The 17,706-nt window shown below is 36.9% G+C and overlaps 1 protein-coding gene across 2 annotated transcripts in view; it reads left to right on the top strand.

The window, feature by feature from the left end:
• LOC127619726 (pumilio homolog 1-like) overlaps positions 1–17,706 on the top strand; it is a 40,830-nt gene that overhangs the window by 6,983 nt on the left and 16,141 nt on the right. The window contains exons 2-9 of one of the 2 annotated variants that reach the window (XM_052092683.1): positions 7,162–7,475; positions 8,073–8,141; positions 9,096–9,201; positions 10,546–10,733; positions 10,868–11,037; positions 11,206–11,449; positions 14,663–14,756; positions 14,870–14,971. In XM_052092683.1, the coding sequence (XP_051948643.1) occupies positions 7,173–7,475; positions 8,073–8,141; positions 9,096–9,201; positions 10,546–10,733; positions 10,868–11,037; positions 11,206–11,449; positions 14,663–14,756; positions 14,870–14,971 (1,276 nt within the window). In that variant the 5' untranslated portion in view covers positions 7,162–7,172. Of the gene's footprint in view, positions 1–7,161; positions 7,476–8,072; positions 8,142–9,095; positions 9,202–9,366; positions 9,466–10,545; positions 10,734–10,867; positions 11,038–11,205; positions 11,450–14,662; positions 14,757–14,869; positions 14,972–17,706 lie in introns of those variants that run through there. The other variant, XM_052092684.1, reaches the window with a different exon arrangement.

The following is a 17,706-nucleotide window of genomic DNA, read 5'->3' as shown; positions in this document are numbered from 1 at the left end:
ATAACATGGCTGAGAAGAAAATATTTAAGTGTAGTATCATTATGGTTTTTATGACTGTGTACATTTTACCAGTTGTTACCTACAGTTTATACAAACATTATGGTCATCGACCAGTGGTTGATGTCTCAAACATAGTAATAGCGGCTGAATAATAGGCTGATCGCATAACGATTCATTATATAGAACCGAATGGCAGGGCTTTACTGAGTCATATGTAAGTGAAGTATGGATATTTAAACCTGTAAATTAAAAACGACATAAAAAAAACAAGGTACACATAAAAAATATAAAATACACACATATATATATATGTATATATATATGTATATAAAGAAAAAAGAAAATTAAACAGTAAATCAAATAATAATGACTTAATGCATTAACGACTTTTGACAAGTTATATGTTTATCTACAAAGTCAATAACATTTACTTGCTTACCCTTTCCTCCGTGCATAACATCAGCATTTGTATGCATGAAAAATAATCTTGTCTTCTACGACGTCGGAGCGTATAAATGTGATTTCTCTGCATGGCAAGACATCTCGCAAACACAATAGTAAAAACAACAACAATAGGCAGCATTGAACCTGCAGCTCCTGTCCAACAATGACCACGCTTCACGATCGAGTCTGTCCCAAAAATACTTCTCAATGCGCCCTTGTGGACTTGCGCGAGGGGCCCTATAAGTCTGCACTACATGACGTCACCGAAGTGTGGACTCTGAGGAAGTCCACAAGTCCGGAGTGTGCCATTTGGGACAGGGCCTGAGCTCCTGTCATTCATTTCCCTCACGAGAGAGCGTGTCACCCTTATTACACTCCCTGCGGAAACAAGTGAAAGCGGAACTAATATTGCCATCATCCAACAAAATGAAAAGGAAGGAACATGCATATAATAAATCTATATCAAATATATAGTTACTATAATATAGTGCATTGCTAAATTTAATATAATAAAATAATTAAAAGAAATGGTGTCAATTTTCACTTTAAATTTAATTACACCAATGGGTTATCGGTTCAGCTTCAGTTTGACATTAAGCCTCATTCTTTAGGACTATCTTATATACAGTAAAGATTAGTTTGCATAAGCCTACTAGTTTTTAAGGCGTAGAATAAAGAGTAACATTTATATTTTGTGTAGACTTGAATACCTAATATACAAGTTGACTGTGTTTCAAAAACTAATGATGATGATAAGTGGGCTGAGACCCTATCACAAAATGGAAGAAAAAAAACAGGTACACGGAGGATGGTAACCATTGAATATGAAGAAAACTTTGTTTCACTGTTTATGTATTTATTTGTTTGTGGTTGAACAGAAAAAAGGTCTCCGTTTGGTTCTTTTTAAGAGGGCTCAAGTGTGAAAACCCCAGCAGCCTTTTTGCAGTTGAACATGTGGAAAACATTACCATCATAATAGCAGTTCAAATTGCAATCGCAATATGACTTTTTGTCCAAATCGTGCAGCCCTAGTATGTACTGTTTATAAGAGAACATTACAAATTCATACCAATGCATATGTTGGGCAGTTCCACGGAAATGTCAACCACATAATGGAAAATAAAAAGTTTTTAACAAAGGGACAAACCTCTCTTTTAAATTCTGTGTTATAGTTGTAGGGCTGCAACTAACGATTATTTTTGTAATCGACTAATCTAATGATTATTAGAAGGATTATTCGACTTTTCGGGCAATCATTCAGCTTGTGCCTTGACTTAAAAGGTTGTATTAAACATGCTTACTAACCATAAAGAGGACAAAATCATCTTTTAAAAATACCTCTAAATGACATTCATTGAATTAAAGGGGGAAAGCTAATTGGATTTTTATTGTTTAATTAAAGATTTCACTGCAAAAAAAATCCTATTATGTTTTTGTCTTGTTTTCCATTTAACATTGTCTAAATATCCTTCAAACAAGATACATTTACTTGAGAAGCAACATATAAGATATTTAGACTTGCTTTAAAGAATTATTCTTAAATATAATTGTATTTTTCACTTGTTCATACTTCTACCAGTGCAGTAAAGAACAAAATATATTCCTATTCAAGATATTTGCTCTAAAAGCAAGTCTAAATATTTTATATGTTGCTTCTCAGGTAAATGTATCTTGTTTTAAGGATTTTTCAATTTTAAATATTTAAATATAAAAATTAATTAAATATTTTCTGATAACAATTTTGTCTTCTGCAGTATATCTGCTTAAGTAAATGTACATAAGGAGTTTTAGATATTCATATTGGAAAAACAGCCCATACAATGCAAAAAAAAAAATATGTTTAAGGCTACACCCTCTCACCTTTTGTTCACTTGATTTCGCTCCATCATTAGCTCACAAAAAAAAAAACTCTTCATTATAGAGCTCGTATTGCTGATTTTCTTCACCATTAGATGCACACCGTGACACTAAAATTATAATTCATGATGTCGCGTGAATCACTATAAACAAAATCTAGCTGCAGCAAGTGTGTGCCAGTGATGAGCGTCTCCATTGTATCAGCCGGGAGAAGTTTGAAACTCTCATGCTGTTTTTCACGCGACTCATGTAAGCGGTCTGACCGTACAGACAAATGCCAGTTTTGGAGTTTGTGCTTATTTATACAGCCCGCTTCCTTGTTATTTGAACTTTAATAAAGGATGCATTGAATGCAGTATATAACGGCACAGTGTTTCATTTTTAGACGCTCTGACAAACAAGTTTTGCTCAAGCATAACACCAGGTACGGCTCCACGTTATTTCACGATGACACTGCTTCTGTATTTACTGATTTTGCATGTTTGTATTATAAAACTCTGTGATCTCCATCACCTTAATCTGTTTGGAAAGTTTGGAGTGCGTCTGGACTGTGATCTGTTCTTTCATCCTCTCCTCAATCAAGTGCGAGCTGAAGTCCTGCTCTCCTGTGTCATCATTTGTGTTTCTAAAGATCTCATGTTGTGTTAAGTGAAATCAGATGACTATTCGACAGTGAACATTTTTGTTGACAATTTTTTATTGTTTACGTTGTCATTTAATGTCGACTAATCATTTCAGCCTTATATAGTGGTATAATGGATAATGCCATCCAGACCGCTAGAGGGTTCCGCTTGCTCACACAGTGCTGAATGTAAACCATTTTAAAATGCTACCTTTTTAAGGTTTGGTAAACTTACCATTGTAGCCTATAGGTAAGTGCCACTTTCACAACCGTCACATCCATTTATGACAGTTTTTCCACATTAACATGAGATAAGGAATAAACAATAAATATTTACAATTGTTTTATTCATTTTTATGCATTTGGCAAACGCTTTTATCCAAAGCTGCGTACAGTGCACTTATTACAGGGACAATTCCCCCAGAGCAACCTGGAGTTAAGTGTCTTGCTCAAGGACACAATGGTGGTGGCAGTGGGGATAGAACCAGCAACCTTCTGATTACCAGTTATGTGCTTTATCCCACTACGCCGCCACCACTCCAAATATTACATGTTCTTACAGGTGAAACTCGAAAAATTAGAATATCGTGCAAAAGTTCATTAATTTCAGTAATTCAGCTTAAAAGGTGAAACTAATATATTATATAGACTCATTACAAGCAAAGTAAGATATTTCAAGCCTTTATTTGATATAATTTTTATGATTATGTCTTACAGCTTATGAAAACCCCAAATTCAGAATCTCAGAAAATTAGAATATTACATGAAATCAATAAAAAAGGATTTTAAATACAGAAATGTCGGCCCTCTGAAAAGTATAATCATGCATATGTACTCAGTACTTGGTTTGGGCCCCTTTTGCATTAATTACTGCCTCAATGCGCGTGGCATGGATGCTATCAGCCTGTGGCACTGCTGAGGTGTTATGGAAGACCAAGATGCTTCAATAGCGGCCTTCAGCTCTTCTGCATTGTTTGGTCTCATGTCTCTCATCTTTCTCTTGGCAATGCCCCATAGATTCTCTATGGGGTTCAGGTCAGGCGAGTTTGCTGGCCAATCAAGCACAGTAATACCATGGTCATTGAACCAGGTTTTGGTACTTTTGGCAGTGTGGGCAGGTGCCAAGTCCTGCTGGAAAATGAAGTCAGCATCTCCATAAAGCTTGTCTGCTGAAGGAAGCATGAAGTGCTCTAAAATGTCCCGGTAGACGGCTGCGTTGACTCTGGACTTAATAAAGCACAGTGGACCAACACCAGCCGATGACATGGCTCCCCAAACCAACACAGACTGTGGAAACTTCACACTGGACTTCAAGCATCTTGGATTGTGTGCCTCTCCATTCTTCCTCCAGACTCTGGGACCTTGGTTTCCAAATGAGATGCAAAATTTGCTCTCATCAGAAAAGAGGACTTTGGACCACTGAGCAACAGACCAGTTCTTTTATTCTTTAGCCCAGGTAAGAGGCTTCTGATGTTGTTTGTTGTTCAGGAGCGGCTTGACAAGAGGAATACGACATTTGAAGCCCATGTCCAGGACCCGTCTGTGTGCGGTGGCTCTTGATGCAGTAACTCCAGCCTCAGTCCACTCCTTGTGAAGCTCCCCCACACATTTGAATGGCCTTTTCCTGACAATCCTCTCCAGGCTACGGTCATCCCTGCTGCTTTTGCACCTTTTTCTTCCACACTTTTCCCTTCCACTTAACTTTCTATTAATGTGCTTTGATACAGCACTTTGAGAACATCCAACAACTTTTGCAATTACCTTTTGAGGCTTTCCCTCCTTGTGGAGGGTGTCAATGATGGTTTTCTGCACAACTGTCAGGTCAGCAGTCTTCTCCATGATTGTGAATTCAACTGAACCAGACTGAGAGACCATTTAAAGGCTCAGGAACCCTTTGCAGGTGTTTTGGATTAATTAGCTGATTAGAGTGTGACACTTTGAGCCTACAATACTGAACCTTTTCACAATATTCTAATTTTCTGAGATTCTGAATTTGGGGTTTTCATAAGCTGTAAGCCATAATCATCAAAATTATATCAAATAAAGGCTTGAAATATCTTACTTTGCTTGTAATGAGTCTATATAATATATTAGTTTCACCTTTAAGTTGAATTACTGAAATTAATGAACTTTTGCACGATATTCAAATTTTTCGAGTTTCACCTGTAAGAGTGGGAATGGCAACCCTTCTACATATTGTAGCTTTTATTATTCTGAATTGTGCATTTGAATTCAGAGTTTTTACAAAGTGTTACTAATTAGGCTAATTACACAAACCATTGGGTTTTTCATATTGCCGTTTTCATGCTAGTAACTGATAAACAGAGGGTTTTTATTTGATTACTAATTGGCAGAACTATATAGGGGGCCGATATATCAATGCATCCATAGATTTTCATGTTTCAATAAATTAATACAATTTTTAAAGCAAAATCAACTGTTCAAGTGATGTGTGTTCAAAAATATTCACAGATCCCTGGGCATGGGGGTTGACCGTACAATCTTCATTTATTAATTTGGCAGTAGGGCTGCAACGTATTATTTTGATAATCGACTAATCTAACTATTATTAGAATGATTATTCGACTATTACAACAATTATTGATTAAACATTAGCACTTACCTGACTATTCAGTTTGTACACGACTTAAAATGTTGACAAAATCATCTTCTAAAAGTACCTCTAAATGACATTCACTGAATTAAAGGAAAAAATACTTCAGTTTAATTCAGTAAAAAAATGTATTACTGCAAAAAATCCTGGTAATATCAAATGTTTTTGTCTTGTTTTCCATATTAAAATTGTCTAAAAATTCTTAAAAAAGATACATTTGCTTGAGAAGGAGCATAATATATTTAGATTTGCTTTGAGAGAATGTATCTTAAATATAAGTGTATTTTTTCACTTGGTTATACTTCTGTGAGTGAAGTAAGGTAAAAGTATTGGCAGTGACATTTTGTGTTTTGCATAGTTTGCTGCTTCAGTATTTGTAGTTAATTTTTTCACATGTTTCTATGGTATACTGGAAAACAATGATAAGCGTTTCAGATTTTTAAAGGGTTTATTGGCAAAGAGTCAATATTTACAGTGTTGACCCTTGTTTTTCATAACTTCTGCAATTCGCTCTGTATTGCTGGATATCAGCTTCTGGGCCAAATCCTGACTGATGACGATCCATTCTTGACTTAATAGTGCTCGGAGGTGATCACAATTTGTGGGCTTCTGCTTGTCCACAAGATCCGGGGAGTTGCCTGGCCACAGATTCAAAATTTCAGTGCAATGATCTCCGTAATAAGAGCCGAGCCACTTCATTTTTACTCTTGCCTTGTGACATGGTGCTCCATCATGCTGGGAAAAGGCATGGATCATCACCAAATAGCTCCTGGATCGTTGGGAGAAGTTGCTCTTGCAGGACGTTTTGATACCATTCTTTATTCATGGCAGTGTTTTTGGGAGAAATGTCTAAATGAGGCATGATTTTACATTGTTAGAAAGTGCCTCTGTTCAGAAGGAAGAATGCTGCGATGAACAAGCAGAGTGGTTCTTCTAATACTTAAATTATTGATGGCTCATCATGGCTGACTATCATGATACAAGATTTTGGTCATTTTCTTGACTTGTTTGGGAGTCCTCCCATTCTGTGGAGATGTCTTTATACATTAGGGTTTTACTGGGTCAAAAGTTGAGTAGCGTGAGTGATCCTGCTCTGTGCTCAGCTTACTGTGTTGCACAGATATCAGGAAGCCTGCTGGACTTGTGCATTTGTGAGGTCCAGAGATGGCGTGCGCCACACATTTACGTGTGTTGGATGAGAAGCATATTTAGCGCTTTAAGCACTGATCACAAGATGAATGTCATTGAATTTGCTTGGGTGGCAGCAGAACAACTTTCAATGCTGGAAAAACCCTGTCCATGTTTGGGACAATACAACCTATTGAAAATTCATACACTAGATGGCCGAGTGCAAAGTGTAAGTGTCATTTAAGATGCAGCCTGGTAACTCTATGTCAGATATTTCATCCCCTAGGTACTGTAATTGTTTCTGAATTTTATGTAACCACCAGAGCAAACAACAAATTCCAAAACCTATTTTCCTCATATTGGTCAATATTTGTGAGCCTTCTCATGTGGCCTTTGTTTAGACTTCAAGTGTGCTAGTATGGTAACAGAAGCTGTCCATAGCAATCTCAAAACACCATATGGGCTAATAGTGTGTTTGTTATATTGTGTGTTCCAGTATCTGGTGGAATGAGCGTAGCGTGTGTATTGAAGAGGAAAGCTGTGCTCTGGCAGGATTCGTTCAGCCCCCACCTAAGACTGCCTCCCTCTGACAGGCAATTACCCAGCATGCCTGTGGTGCTGAGTGCTGCGGGCCACACCCCCCAACCTGGCCCTGCTCTGCAGGCCCCTCCCCAAACACAGGGAGCGGGCCGCTCTCAAGATGATGCCATGGTTGATTACTTCTTCCAGCGACAGCATGGTGACCAACCCGGCTACAACAACTGTAAACACCGCTGGCCGACTGGTGACAACATTCATGCAGACAACCAGGTAAAAGTTGTTTAGAAATGACCAGGAGCAAGCGTTGGCACTTTGATAAAGGGGATAGTTACCCCCAAAATGAAAACCCTCCCTCGTTGTTACAAAACTGTATGACTTCCATGGAAAACAAAAGTAGGGCCCTATGAAATCAGTATTATTTTTGTTCCTCTGAATTCAGAGTTTTAAAGTTTAATTATATTTTATCGTAAAAAAAAAAAAAACTGTCTAATCAAATTAATTTATAGATTTTTAATCAAATGAAAACAACATATTTTTCAACATATTATTGCATTATTTTTATCAAATGAATATACCGATCCTTACACCACAATCCAAAACCTAAAATTTTAGTTTGTTTATATATTAATTTTGTCAAATACAATGCTGCACAGTAGAGTATCACAGTATTAATGAAAGCAGAAATTAAGCTCTTGCTTGAGAATATTGCTTAAACATAATGTAAATTATTATTGATATCCTTATCATTGATTGAAGTCAGACAGGTTTAGAATAACATGAGGGTTAGTAATTTATGGTTCACCCAAAGAGTCTATATTTTTATTGATGAAACATTTCCTCTTAATAACTGTATAACCTCTTACACAGGTGCGATCAATGGATGAGCTTAACCATGACTTTCAAGCACTTGCTCTGGAGGGCCGAGCCATGGGAGAGGTTAGAGTCCTTTTCTCATCTTCTGCCTGATATGTTGATATCTGATGTTTATGCCCCAAAATGTTAAATTATAATTTATTTTCATTAATTGTGAAATGCTAACATTTGATTTGAAAACATTTATGAATAGTCACAACCAAATATTATTGTGACATATTGGCAACTAGTTAACACCATGGCAGCATCACACACAGCAGAGATACAGTACTGTGCAAAATTTTAAGCACTTAAGATTTTATATCTTCAGCTTTAGTGTGTCAATAGGAAAAAAATATTTTAGACTCCCAATACTTTTGCAAATAGAAATGATTAGAATAGAAGACATCCTTACTATGCAACATTTTAATATTTACAACTTTTGCACAGTACTGTACAGCATAAGGGTGACTAAATGATGAGAGAACTATCATTTTTGGGTGAAATATTCCTGTAAGTGACATTGTGTATGTTGAAACCGAGAGTGCGTAAAGTGTCTGTCACAGCTCATGTTTCATCAAGTATACTTGGGTTTGTTTTGCATCTTTTATTTGCTATTTAATTTATTTTTATATCCTTTTGCAGCATCTTTGTCCTTATCTCTTACTGTACTGCAAGTCAGAATTAATACCGTAACCGAAAATGGCCATTTTACAATTCATACACAAGTAACATTGTATATTTAAAACAGACCAACATATTAATCTGAATTGCATCATGTCTGAAAGTGTACATTTGCGAATGCTTAGAATTGTCTATAATTCAACCTTCATTGTCCTGCCTCAAGGGCTAAGCTCATTCATTAGACTAGCAGTGAATGTGTGATTTTGTGTGTGCTGCAATTAAAAAAAGATCGTCCTTGATTCTACAAGATCGTCAATCACAGATTTAAGATGAATATCGGCGGGTTTAGATCGTGGCCGAACGATCAGTGCATCCCTACTATTATTGTTTATGCATGATGTTCCTGCTCTTCAGCAACTCCTCACTGGGAAAAAGTTCTGGGAAACTGATGATTCTGGGAAAGATGGACCAAAGGGGATATTTCTGGACCAGTGGAGAGACAGTGCTTGGGGAGCCTCTGGTATGTGTGTGAATAATTATTCATGTAAGTGGTTATGGGTGGTTGAGTTTTAAATGTTTGACATTAGGGCTGAAACGTACAGCAACAGCGTCGACAATAAAAAATTTACAATTTTCATTGTCGAATAATTGTTTGATTGTAACATGAGATCATATGAAACTAAAGATGGTGTGCGAGGAGCACTGCAGCTCGAGTACAAGATTGAGGAGAGGAAAACCACAGCTCACTGTCCAGACGCACTCCAATCTTTCCAAACAGCTTAAGGTGATGTAGATCGCAAAGTATCAGGAAATTATACAAAATAAGCAAATACAATTTAATTGTGAAATATAGCAGAGCCGCTGTTTCACTTAAGCAAAACTTGTAGGTTAAGCGTCTTTATTGGGAAAAATGGCATTATATCTTTAATGCATTCTTTATTAAAGTCCAAATATTAAGGAAGCAGGTCATGTAATTAAGTACAAACTCATAAACTGGCATTTCAGTGTGCGCCTCTTCTATGACTCATAAAGTGACCCAATCTAAGGGGGAGAGATTGAAACTGCACCCGGCTGATCCACCCGGCCGATGCACGCTCTTGCGTGGAAATGCTCATCCCTCGCGCGTGCTTGCTGTAGCTAGATTATACCATGATGGCTTGTGATGTAGTGAATCATAATACATACGTGTTGCGATGTGTATTTTATAGTGAAGAAAATCAGCGATATGCAGCTTTATTAAGAGGTTTTTTTTTTTTTTTGTTAAAGATGGATCGAAGTGAACAATGGTGAGAGTGTAGTCTTTGCCCATTATACACTCACTGCAATAAAATACGTTTTTGATTTGTTTTTGTTTGTTTCAGCTTTATTTCAGAGAATATAAATTGAATATAAGTATATTTTGACTTTACTGCACTGGTATAAGTATGAACAATTGAAAAATACACTTGTATACAAAATACACTTATATTCAATATGCATTATCTGAAAGCAAGTTGAAATATCTTAGGTTGCTTCTCAAGTAAGTATATCTTGCTTTAATGATTTTTAGATATTTTTATATGGAAAACGAGACAAAACTTGATAGTGAATTTTTTACTGAATTAAACAGTGAATTCTTTTCTTTAATTCAGTGAATGTCATTTCGAGGTATTTTTAAAAGATGATTTTGTCCTCTTTATTGTTATTAAGCACATTTAATACAACTTCAAGTTAAGACGCAAGCTGAATAATTGGTTATGAACTAATGATTAATCATTGCAATAATCGCCCGAATAATCATTCAGATAATCATTAGTCGATTATCGAAATAAACATTAGTTGCAGCCATATTTGGTATATTTATGAAATACCTTGTTTTCTCTAGATCACTCTCTGTCCCAGCCAATCATGGTGCAGCGCCGACCAGGTCAGGGCTTTCATGGCGTTGGAGAGGCAGGATCGGTGTTGTCGCCACGTTCGGAGAGTGGTGGACTAGGGGTTTCCATGGTGGAGTATGTTTTGAGCTCCTCACCTGCTGAGAAAATGGACTCTTGTTTGCGGAAAGGAGCCTATGTGAGTCTTGATTATTTAAATCTTTTATCACAGCACTCTTCTTATTCATTTGTTCCAGCATTAACATTCTGTTTGTTTTGACATCTAAAAGTACTTTTCACTTACACTTCAATCTTTCTCTCCATTTCTCGCAGGGTCCAAGAGATTCTGAGGTTGATGACCCTGAGAAGAGGGTAGAACCAAAACTCAATACAACATTTGACCCTGAACGGAAGGAACTAAAGGAAACTGAGACCGATGCTTTGGATAATCCCAACGGACTGCCTAATCAGAATGGACTTGATATGGATGTTAAGGATTTTAGGTATATATCAACAACAAAAAAAGATTATTCTGCTGCGTATCTCCTGTAATTTGTCCTTCCTCAGTGATCTGTATAGGGCCAACTATAGACACACAAATAATATTTTGTAATACAGTATTGCTATATTTTCAGAGCTTTTAAGATGGTTTATTTTCCCTTCACCCCCAGTCGTGTACCTGGTAACTGCCAACCAACTGGTCCAGAAGTGGAGTTGGGTGGACCAGAAATGGTTGGAGTTGCAGGGCCAAAACCAGCAGAGGAGTTCCCCAATGTTGAGACCCAAAATGTGTCCCTGGACCACATGGAATCAGTTTCCATGGAAACTTTGCAGTTTGATTACCCTGGCGGCCAGCTGCCGCTCGACTCCACAGCGACTACTGTTGGCTTGTTTGACTACAATTCACCTCAGCAGGTAAATATCTGATGTATACATATATGTCAGACAGGCGTCTTTGGCTTCTGCATTTTATCATCTTGTTGATCCAGTGTCTTTCATATTCATTAACATAGGCTATTAAAATGTGGTCTCTTTCGAAAAGTAAAAAAAAAATTATTAGAAAAATATAATGTCTCATATTTGTCATGTCATTATGTTAAGACTTGCTGGCCAACTCGATTAAAGAATGCTCAAAGCTCTTCTCTGCTATTCCTTTAGGCTACCTTTATCTTAAGCGCTCACTAAGGCTGCAACTAACGATTATTTTGATAATCGATTCATCTAACAATTATTAGAACGAATATTCAACTGTTCAGCGATTATTGCAATGGTTATTAATTTGCTCTAACCGATTTTTCAGCTTGTGCCCTTTCTTAAAAGGTTGTATTAAACATGCTTACTAACCATAAAGAGGACAATCATCTTTTAAAAATACCTCGAAATTACATTCACTGAATTAAAGAGGGAAAAAATACTTTTTATTTTATTTTTTATATTTACATTTTATTGATTCAAAAAACATGAGTACACAAACAGAACATACACAAAGAATCAAATTATAAAATTATATGTCCCCACCCCACACACACGACAAACATCTAGTGGTCCGACACAAAATGAAAGTAAATGCACAGTAAAAAACAGATAAGAGGAAACACTTAAGAATATATAAAACAATAAAATTCAACAAATATATACACCCAAACAAAACAATATGTCTCTCTCCATTGCCCGTCACTGAGCGCCCTCCAAAAAGGCCAAAAACCTGCCACATTTCCTGTCATATGCATCCGAACCGCTAAGCAGTCTATGTGACCTCTCTTCAAATGACGCTACCTTGCCCAATTCAGTGCACCATTCATAAAAAGAGGGAGTGCCCGCTGATTTTCATCCCCTCAGAATTATCGGTCTCCCTATCATCATGCTGGTGAGGACCCACCTTTTTACATATTTATTGGTTATATCAATAACTGCCCCATCACCCAACACACACCCAACACACAAAGTCTGGAACAGAACAGAATTTGAATGCCCAGGACCTAGCAAGCAAAATTCTGGACTGTCAACCAAAACTCCTGAATCCTAGGGCAAGACTAGAAAGCATGGGTTATATCTCCATCCTCCAGCTGGCAACTACTACACCAGCTGGGTGTATCTTTTAGACCAAGCCTTAATAATCTGGAGGGAGTCCAGTAGAAATGGTGTAATATCTCAAATTGCATAAGGCGAACCTTTGCATCTCTGGACATGATCTTAGCATTTTTCATTATCCTTCCCCACACCCCATCTTCAAATATTAAATTCAAATCTTTTTTCCATAACCTCTTAAGAGATCTAAAAAAAAATACTTTATATTAAGATTAATTCAGTAAAGAAATTCACTGCAAAAATTCCATTATAAAGTGTTTTTGTCTTGTTTATGATTCAATAAGTCACGAGCCATCACATTATAATCTAGCTGCATTAAGCGTGCATGCCTGAGGGATGAGCGTCCCCACGACAGGCTGTGCATCAGCCAGATGCAGTTTCAATCTCTCCCTCTTAGATCAGGACACTTAACCCTCTGGGGTCTGAGGGTGTTTTGGGGCCTGGAGAAGTTTTGACATGTCTTGACGTTTGTGTTTTTTTTCAGTTGCTTAAAAACATATTAATGGCTAAAGTCTGATAACACTGTATTCAACAAAAACTGGGCTACAATAATATGTGGGCAACGTGTGTACATGTTTGTATTTTTGAGAAAATAACATTTATGCGTGGTTTTTGAAAAAACTAACATTTTAACACGTACTAAACATGTTTCCACAAGCCTTTTGAGAATTGGATCTTGTAGCCTAGAGTTTTTGCTACAAAATTATGTGAAAAACATCCTGATCACTCATTCATACAAAACAATTTAGCCATTTAACTTTTGAAGACAATTTTAGTGTTAGAAAAGTCATATGCGAGCAGACGTGAATTAACATGAATATGGATGTATTTCACACCTGAGGAGACAAAGACCCCTCCCCTGGGCCTATCACTGAGGAATGTGACCGAAAGAGAATGAATGTGAGGAGACTTGATGATCAAAATCAACTTTTAAGTTAAAAGAAGTTATCTGACTATACATTTTTTTTACACAAAGACTTAATTTTAGACCTACACTACCATTTAAAAGAAGTCTCTTCTGGTCACCAAGGCTGCATTTATTCGATCCAAAATGCAGTAAAAACAGTGATACTGTGAACTTTTTTTTTTTTTTTTACAATTTAAAAGAACAGTTTTCTATTTGAATTAGGGCTGTCGATGTAACGTGTTAATTCAGTGCGATTTAATTTGACTAAAAATAACGCGTTAAAAAAATGAACGACATTAATCGCAATGCCGGTATTCAGTAAAATATGTACATGTTTATATAAAATAGCATGTCAACTAATATAAGTAAAACTAAATGACTTACTCTTCTGAAATTGTATCCTCGGCTGGATCAAGTCTCTTCAAAATACAAACGTTCATCGGAGTCCCACTCTTCTTCTGAGAAAAATGTCAACTCTTTGTCACTATCCAGGATTTTCCTCACCTGTATATTGTGTATCTTTCAAATGCGCAGAAAAGTGAATGAACTAGATGTTTTTAAGGCACAGTCGGGGGCGTTTACCATTTGCATTGATCATCTCAGCACATTCCTGTATGAATAGCGCCCTCTGCCCGTGGGTGTGATCACATTAGGGATAATTAGCTGAGCCAGGAGAAACTGTACATCGCGTAGTTTCATACAGCTTACAGGTCCATCGACCCCAGAGAGTTAATACAACTCATAGAAAAGGTGCTGACTGCAAAGAGAAATTACAGTTTTGGAGTTTGTAGTTATTTATAGGACCTGCATATTATTTAAACTTTAATAAAGCTATAGCGCATTTAAGATGTAACGCTGGGGTTTTTCCTTTAAAGAGCTCCAGCTCTGCTTATTCCACAACAAGTGTGCTTCTGTATTTACTTATTTGGTATTTTTGTATAGTTCCCTCTAACTTTGCGAGCTACATCACCTGAAGCTGTTTGGAAAGTTTAGAGTGCATCTGGACTGTGAGCTTTAATTCTTCCTCTCCTCAGTCAGGCGCAAACTGCAGTGCTGCGCTCATGCATCATCATGAGAGTTTCATCTGTTTCAATCTGTTACATGCCTAATATATGCGACTCCATGTATTGCAGCTGTTCCAGAGGCCCAGCCCTCTGGCAGTGCAGCAGCTTTCCGCAGCCCAGCAGCAGCAGTATGCACTCGCCGCAGCTCAACAGGCACACATCGGTGAGTTTTAGTGTAGAAATTAATTGTAGAGATTTGTTCATTCATTTACCTATGGACACCATTTTGTCCTTTTTTAATCAAAAAATTCTTTTTTTTTCCCCGGGTTGTGTTAGGATTGGCCCCAGCTGCGTTTGTACCAAACCCTTACATCATCAGCGCAGCTCCACCCGGCACTGATCCATATGCTGCTGGCCTTGCTGCTGCCGCCACGCTTGGTGAGAGCTCATGGTTTACATTTATGTTGGATATCAACCCATCGTGTATTGATTTGTCTGTCTGATAATCACAGAAAATTAATACAATAACATTTGGAGGGTATTTCAGCAACTAGAAGGGAATATGTAGGCAAAGACCTGGATGAAAACAGCATAGAACGAATAATACACAGTAATAATGCAAATTATTGAAAAAACACATTATGAAAGTGATTTAATAATAGAAGTGTCTAGCATATGATAGCTAGAGGCTTGTTTTTTTTGCAAGGTTCCCACAGTCATGAAAACCTGAAAATATCAGGGAATTTGAAATGGTGTTTTCTTGGCTTGGAAAAGCCATGGAAATTCATATAGTGAATATTTTTTCACATTTTGCTATCCTCTACTGAATTTAGAGAGTGTAGAGTAAAACTTGATTACAATTGTAAATATAATGTCAGTTTTGTGAGAAACAAGTTTTTGTGAGTTTGAGGAAATCTGTTTTTTGTTTTTTTAATTGGTTGAACTGGTCCACAAGTTTGATTCATTTGTTAATCGCCCTGATTCAAATTGCTTTTTATTATTATAGACTGTTATAACAATCTGTTACGTTAAGTACAAAAGATGGCATAATCAAAATATAATGCATAATATTTTGTCATTATGTGAAGACACGCTGGCCAGCTCAATGATAGAATGCTTAAAGTGTGTGTCTCTGCTCTTCCTTCAAGTTACCGTAATTATCTTAATTATGGTAATCGTGCACCTAGGGTTGCAGCGGTATACCGGTTTCACGGTATACCACGGTTTGAAAATTGACTGTTATCATACGATGTACATTCGCTTATCTACGGTATTGAGAAAAAAATGCACATGCGCATATCCTTTCCTTCTTGACTGTCTGTCAGACTCGTCAACTTGCGCCACACACATGCAGCAGATTTCAGAGAGAAGTGAGGGGAGGGGGTCTGACACGTGTGTGTGTGTGTGTAAGTTAAATCAGTGTTTCTCAACTGGTCTATTTGGACAGGGTCGCGGACAACAGGGAAATAACAATGCCATGGCTCTCCCATTGAAGATGTTTCTGCGGCCGCACAAGTGATCGAGTATTTACCTGCCGAGGCAGATTTAATGATAATCTCGCTAACAGTTAAAGGCGTCTCATCAGCACTTTCGCGAGTGTAACGAGCTCGCGATCATGATCTGCTCTTCTCTCTGGCCCACGCGTTCAACAACTGGGCTTCCCACGATATTGCGGAGCGCAGACATCAAAACTTATGCAACCAATTTCAATTCTAGTGAGACTTTTCTAGTTTAAAGTGTTACGGAGATTGTCAATTCGAACCTCTCAAACAGTAGCAGCCCTGACATGCCAAACAACACAGAGGAGGAAAAGAGCAACACTGTGCTATGCGCCCAAAAAAAAAATCACACCATCACCTTTACAAATTTGTTTCAGGATTTTACATGAGTAAAAGTAACTCTTATTTTGACAAAATGTTTCATTTGAAATAATCTAAAGGTAGAATCTATTAGACCTAATTTTATATAAACAGTGACAGTTGTAGTTAACTTTTCAAGATGTGTTTTCAGCTTTTTATTTTTATATAAATATATTAATTTATTATTATTTAAGACTAGCAAACTGACCTAACCATAGTAATGAGGAGCCTTTCCTTCTGTGTAATATGTGTATATAAATATGTAATATTAGGTAACAAACGGGATAATAATGGGCTCATATAAGTAAATATGCTCTTCAATTTTTAAAAGGGGAGAGAAAACTTCCTGTAGATTTTGACATCATCAACAGAAATAATGACACTTGATGCATGTCCTTGTACTGGAAATCCATGAACAAAACTATGCAACATAAAAGGAAATGCAACCCAGGATACATTAAATACAGGTTATGTTTAATCTATGGCAGGTCGACACTGGATGTCCAATGTAAAATCTGTCCTGAAGCAAAACCAGTTGAGAAGCACTGAGTTAAAGGTACAGACAGGAGCTGTCTGGCTCTGTCATGCACCTACAGTATATGTTAACTGTTAATAATCAGAGGACATTACTTTAAAAGCTCACACAGCTGATGTTATTTTTCATTTAGTAGTTCATTTAACATGCTATGCTAATATGCTTTAGTTATATAACATGTTATAGTTACATGATATTTTTAATAATGTTTATAATTCTGTTTATTATAATTCTGTTAGCTTGTTATTTTTTAAAATGTTTTATTTTCAAAAGGGAGACTTTTTTACACATCAATAAAATAAATGGTTTCAAGTTTCAATTATAATAAAGATAAATAAATAAAATAACCCTTCTGTTTTCACTAATAATAGTAATTGTGTAATAACGTAAACCGTGATATTTTCTGAGACTGTTATCATACCGTGAAAATCTCATACCGTTGCAACCCTACGTGCACCACTGTTTTCAAAATGGCTGCCTGAAATGTGTATTTGCAAACCGCGGTTGTCTTGACTGGGTACTTGTCTCTCTAGAGAAGTGCACACACACCAGGGAAGTTCTTCCTTACAAAAAGTTACATGGAGAACAACTGATTGTAAAAGAACTCAAGGTCTTAAACTATTTTCAACTTATCACGGCATATTAACCATCCCTTTTAACCAGCCGTGATAAGTTGAAAATAGTTTTGAAGACCTTGAGTTCTTTTACAATCAGTTGTGCTCCATGTAACTTTTTGTAAGGCAGAACTTGCCTGGTGTGTGTGCACTTCTCTAGAGAGA

The sequence above is a fragment of the Xyrauchen texanus genome, chromosome 26 (assembly GCF_025860055.1).
Source record: "Xyrauchen texanus isolate HMW12.3.18 chromosome 26, RBS_HiC_50CHRs, whole genome shotgun sequence".
NCBI lineage: Eukaryota > Metazoa > Chordata > Actinopteri > Cypriniformes > Catostomidae > Xyrauchen > Xyrauchen texanus.
The sequence above is the reverse complement of the archived record's forward strand: the minus strand, read 5'-3'. Positions and strand labels throughout refer to the sequence as shown.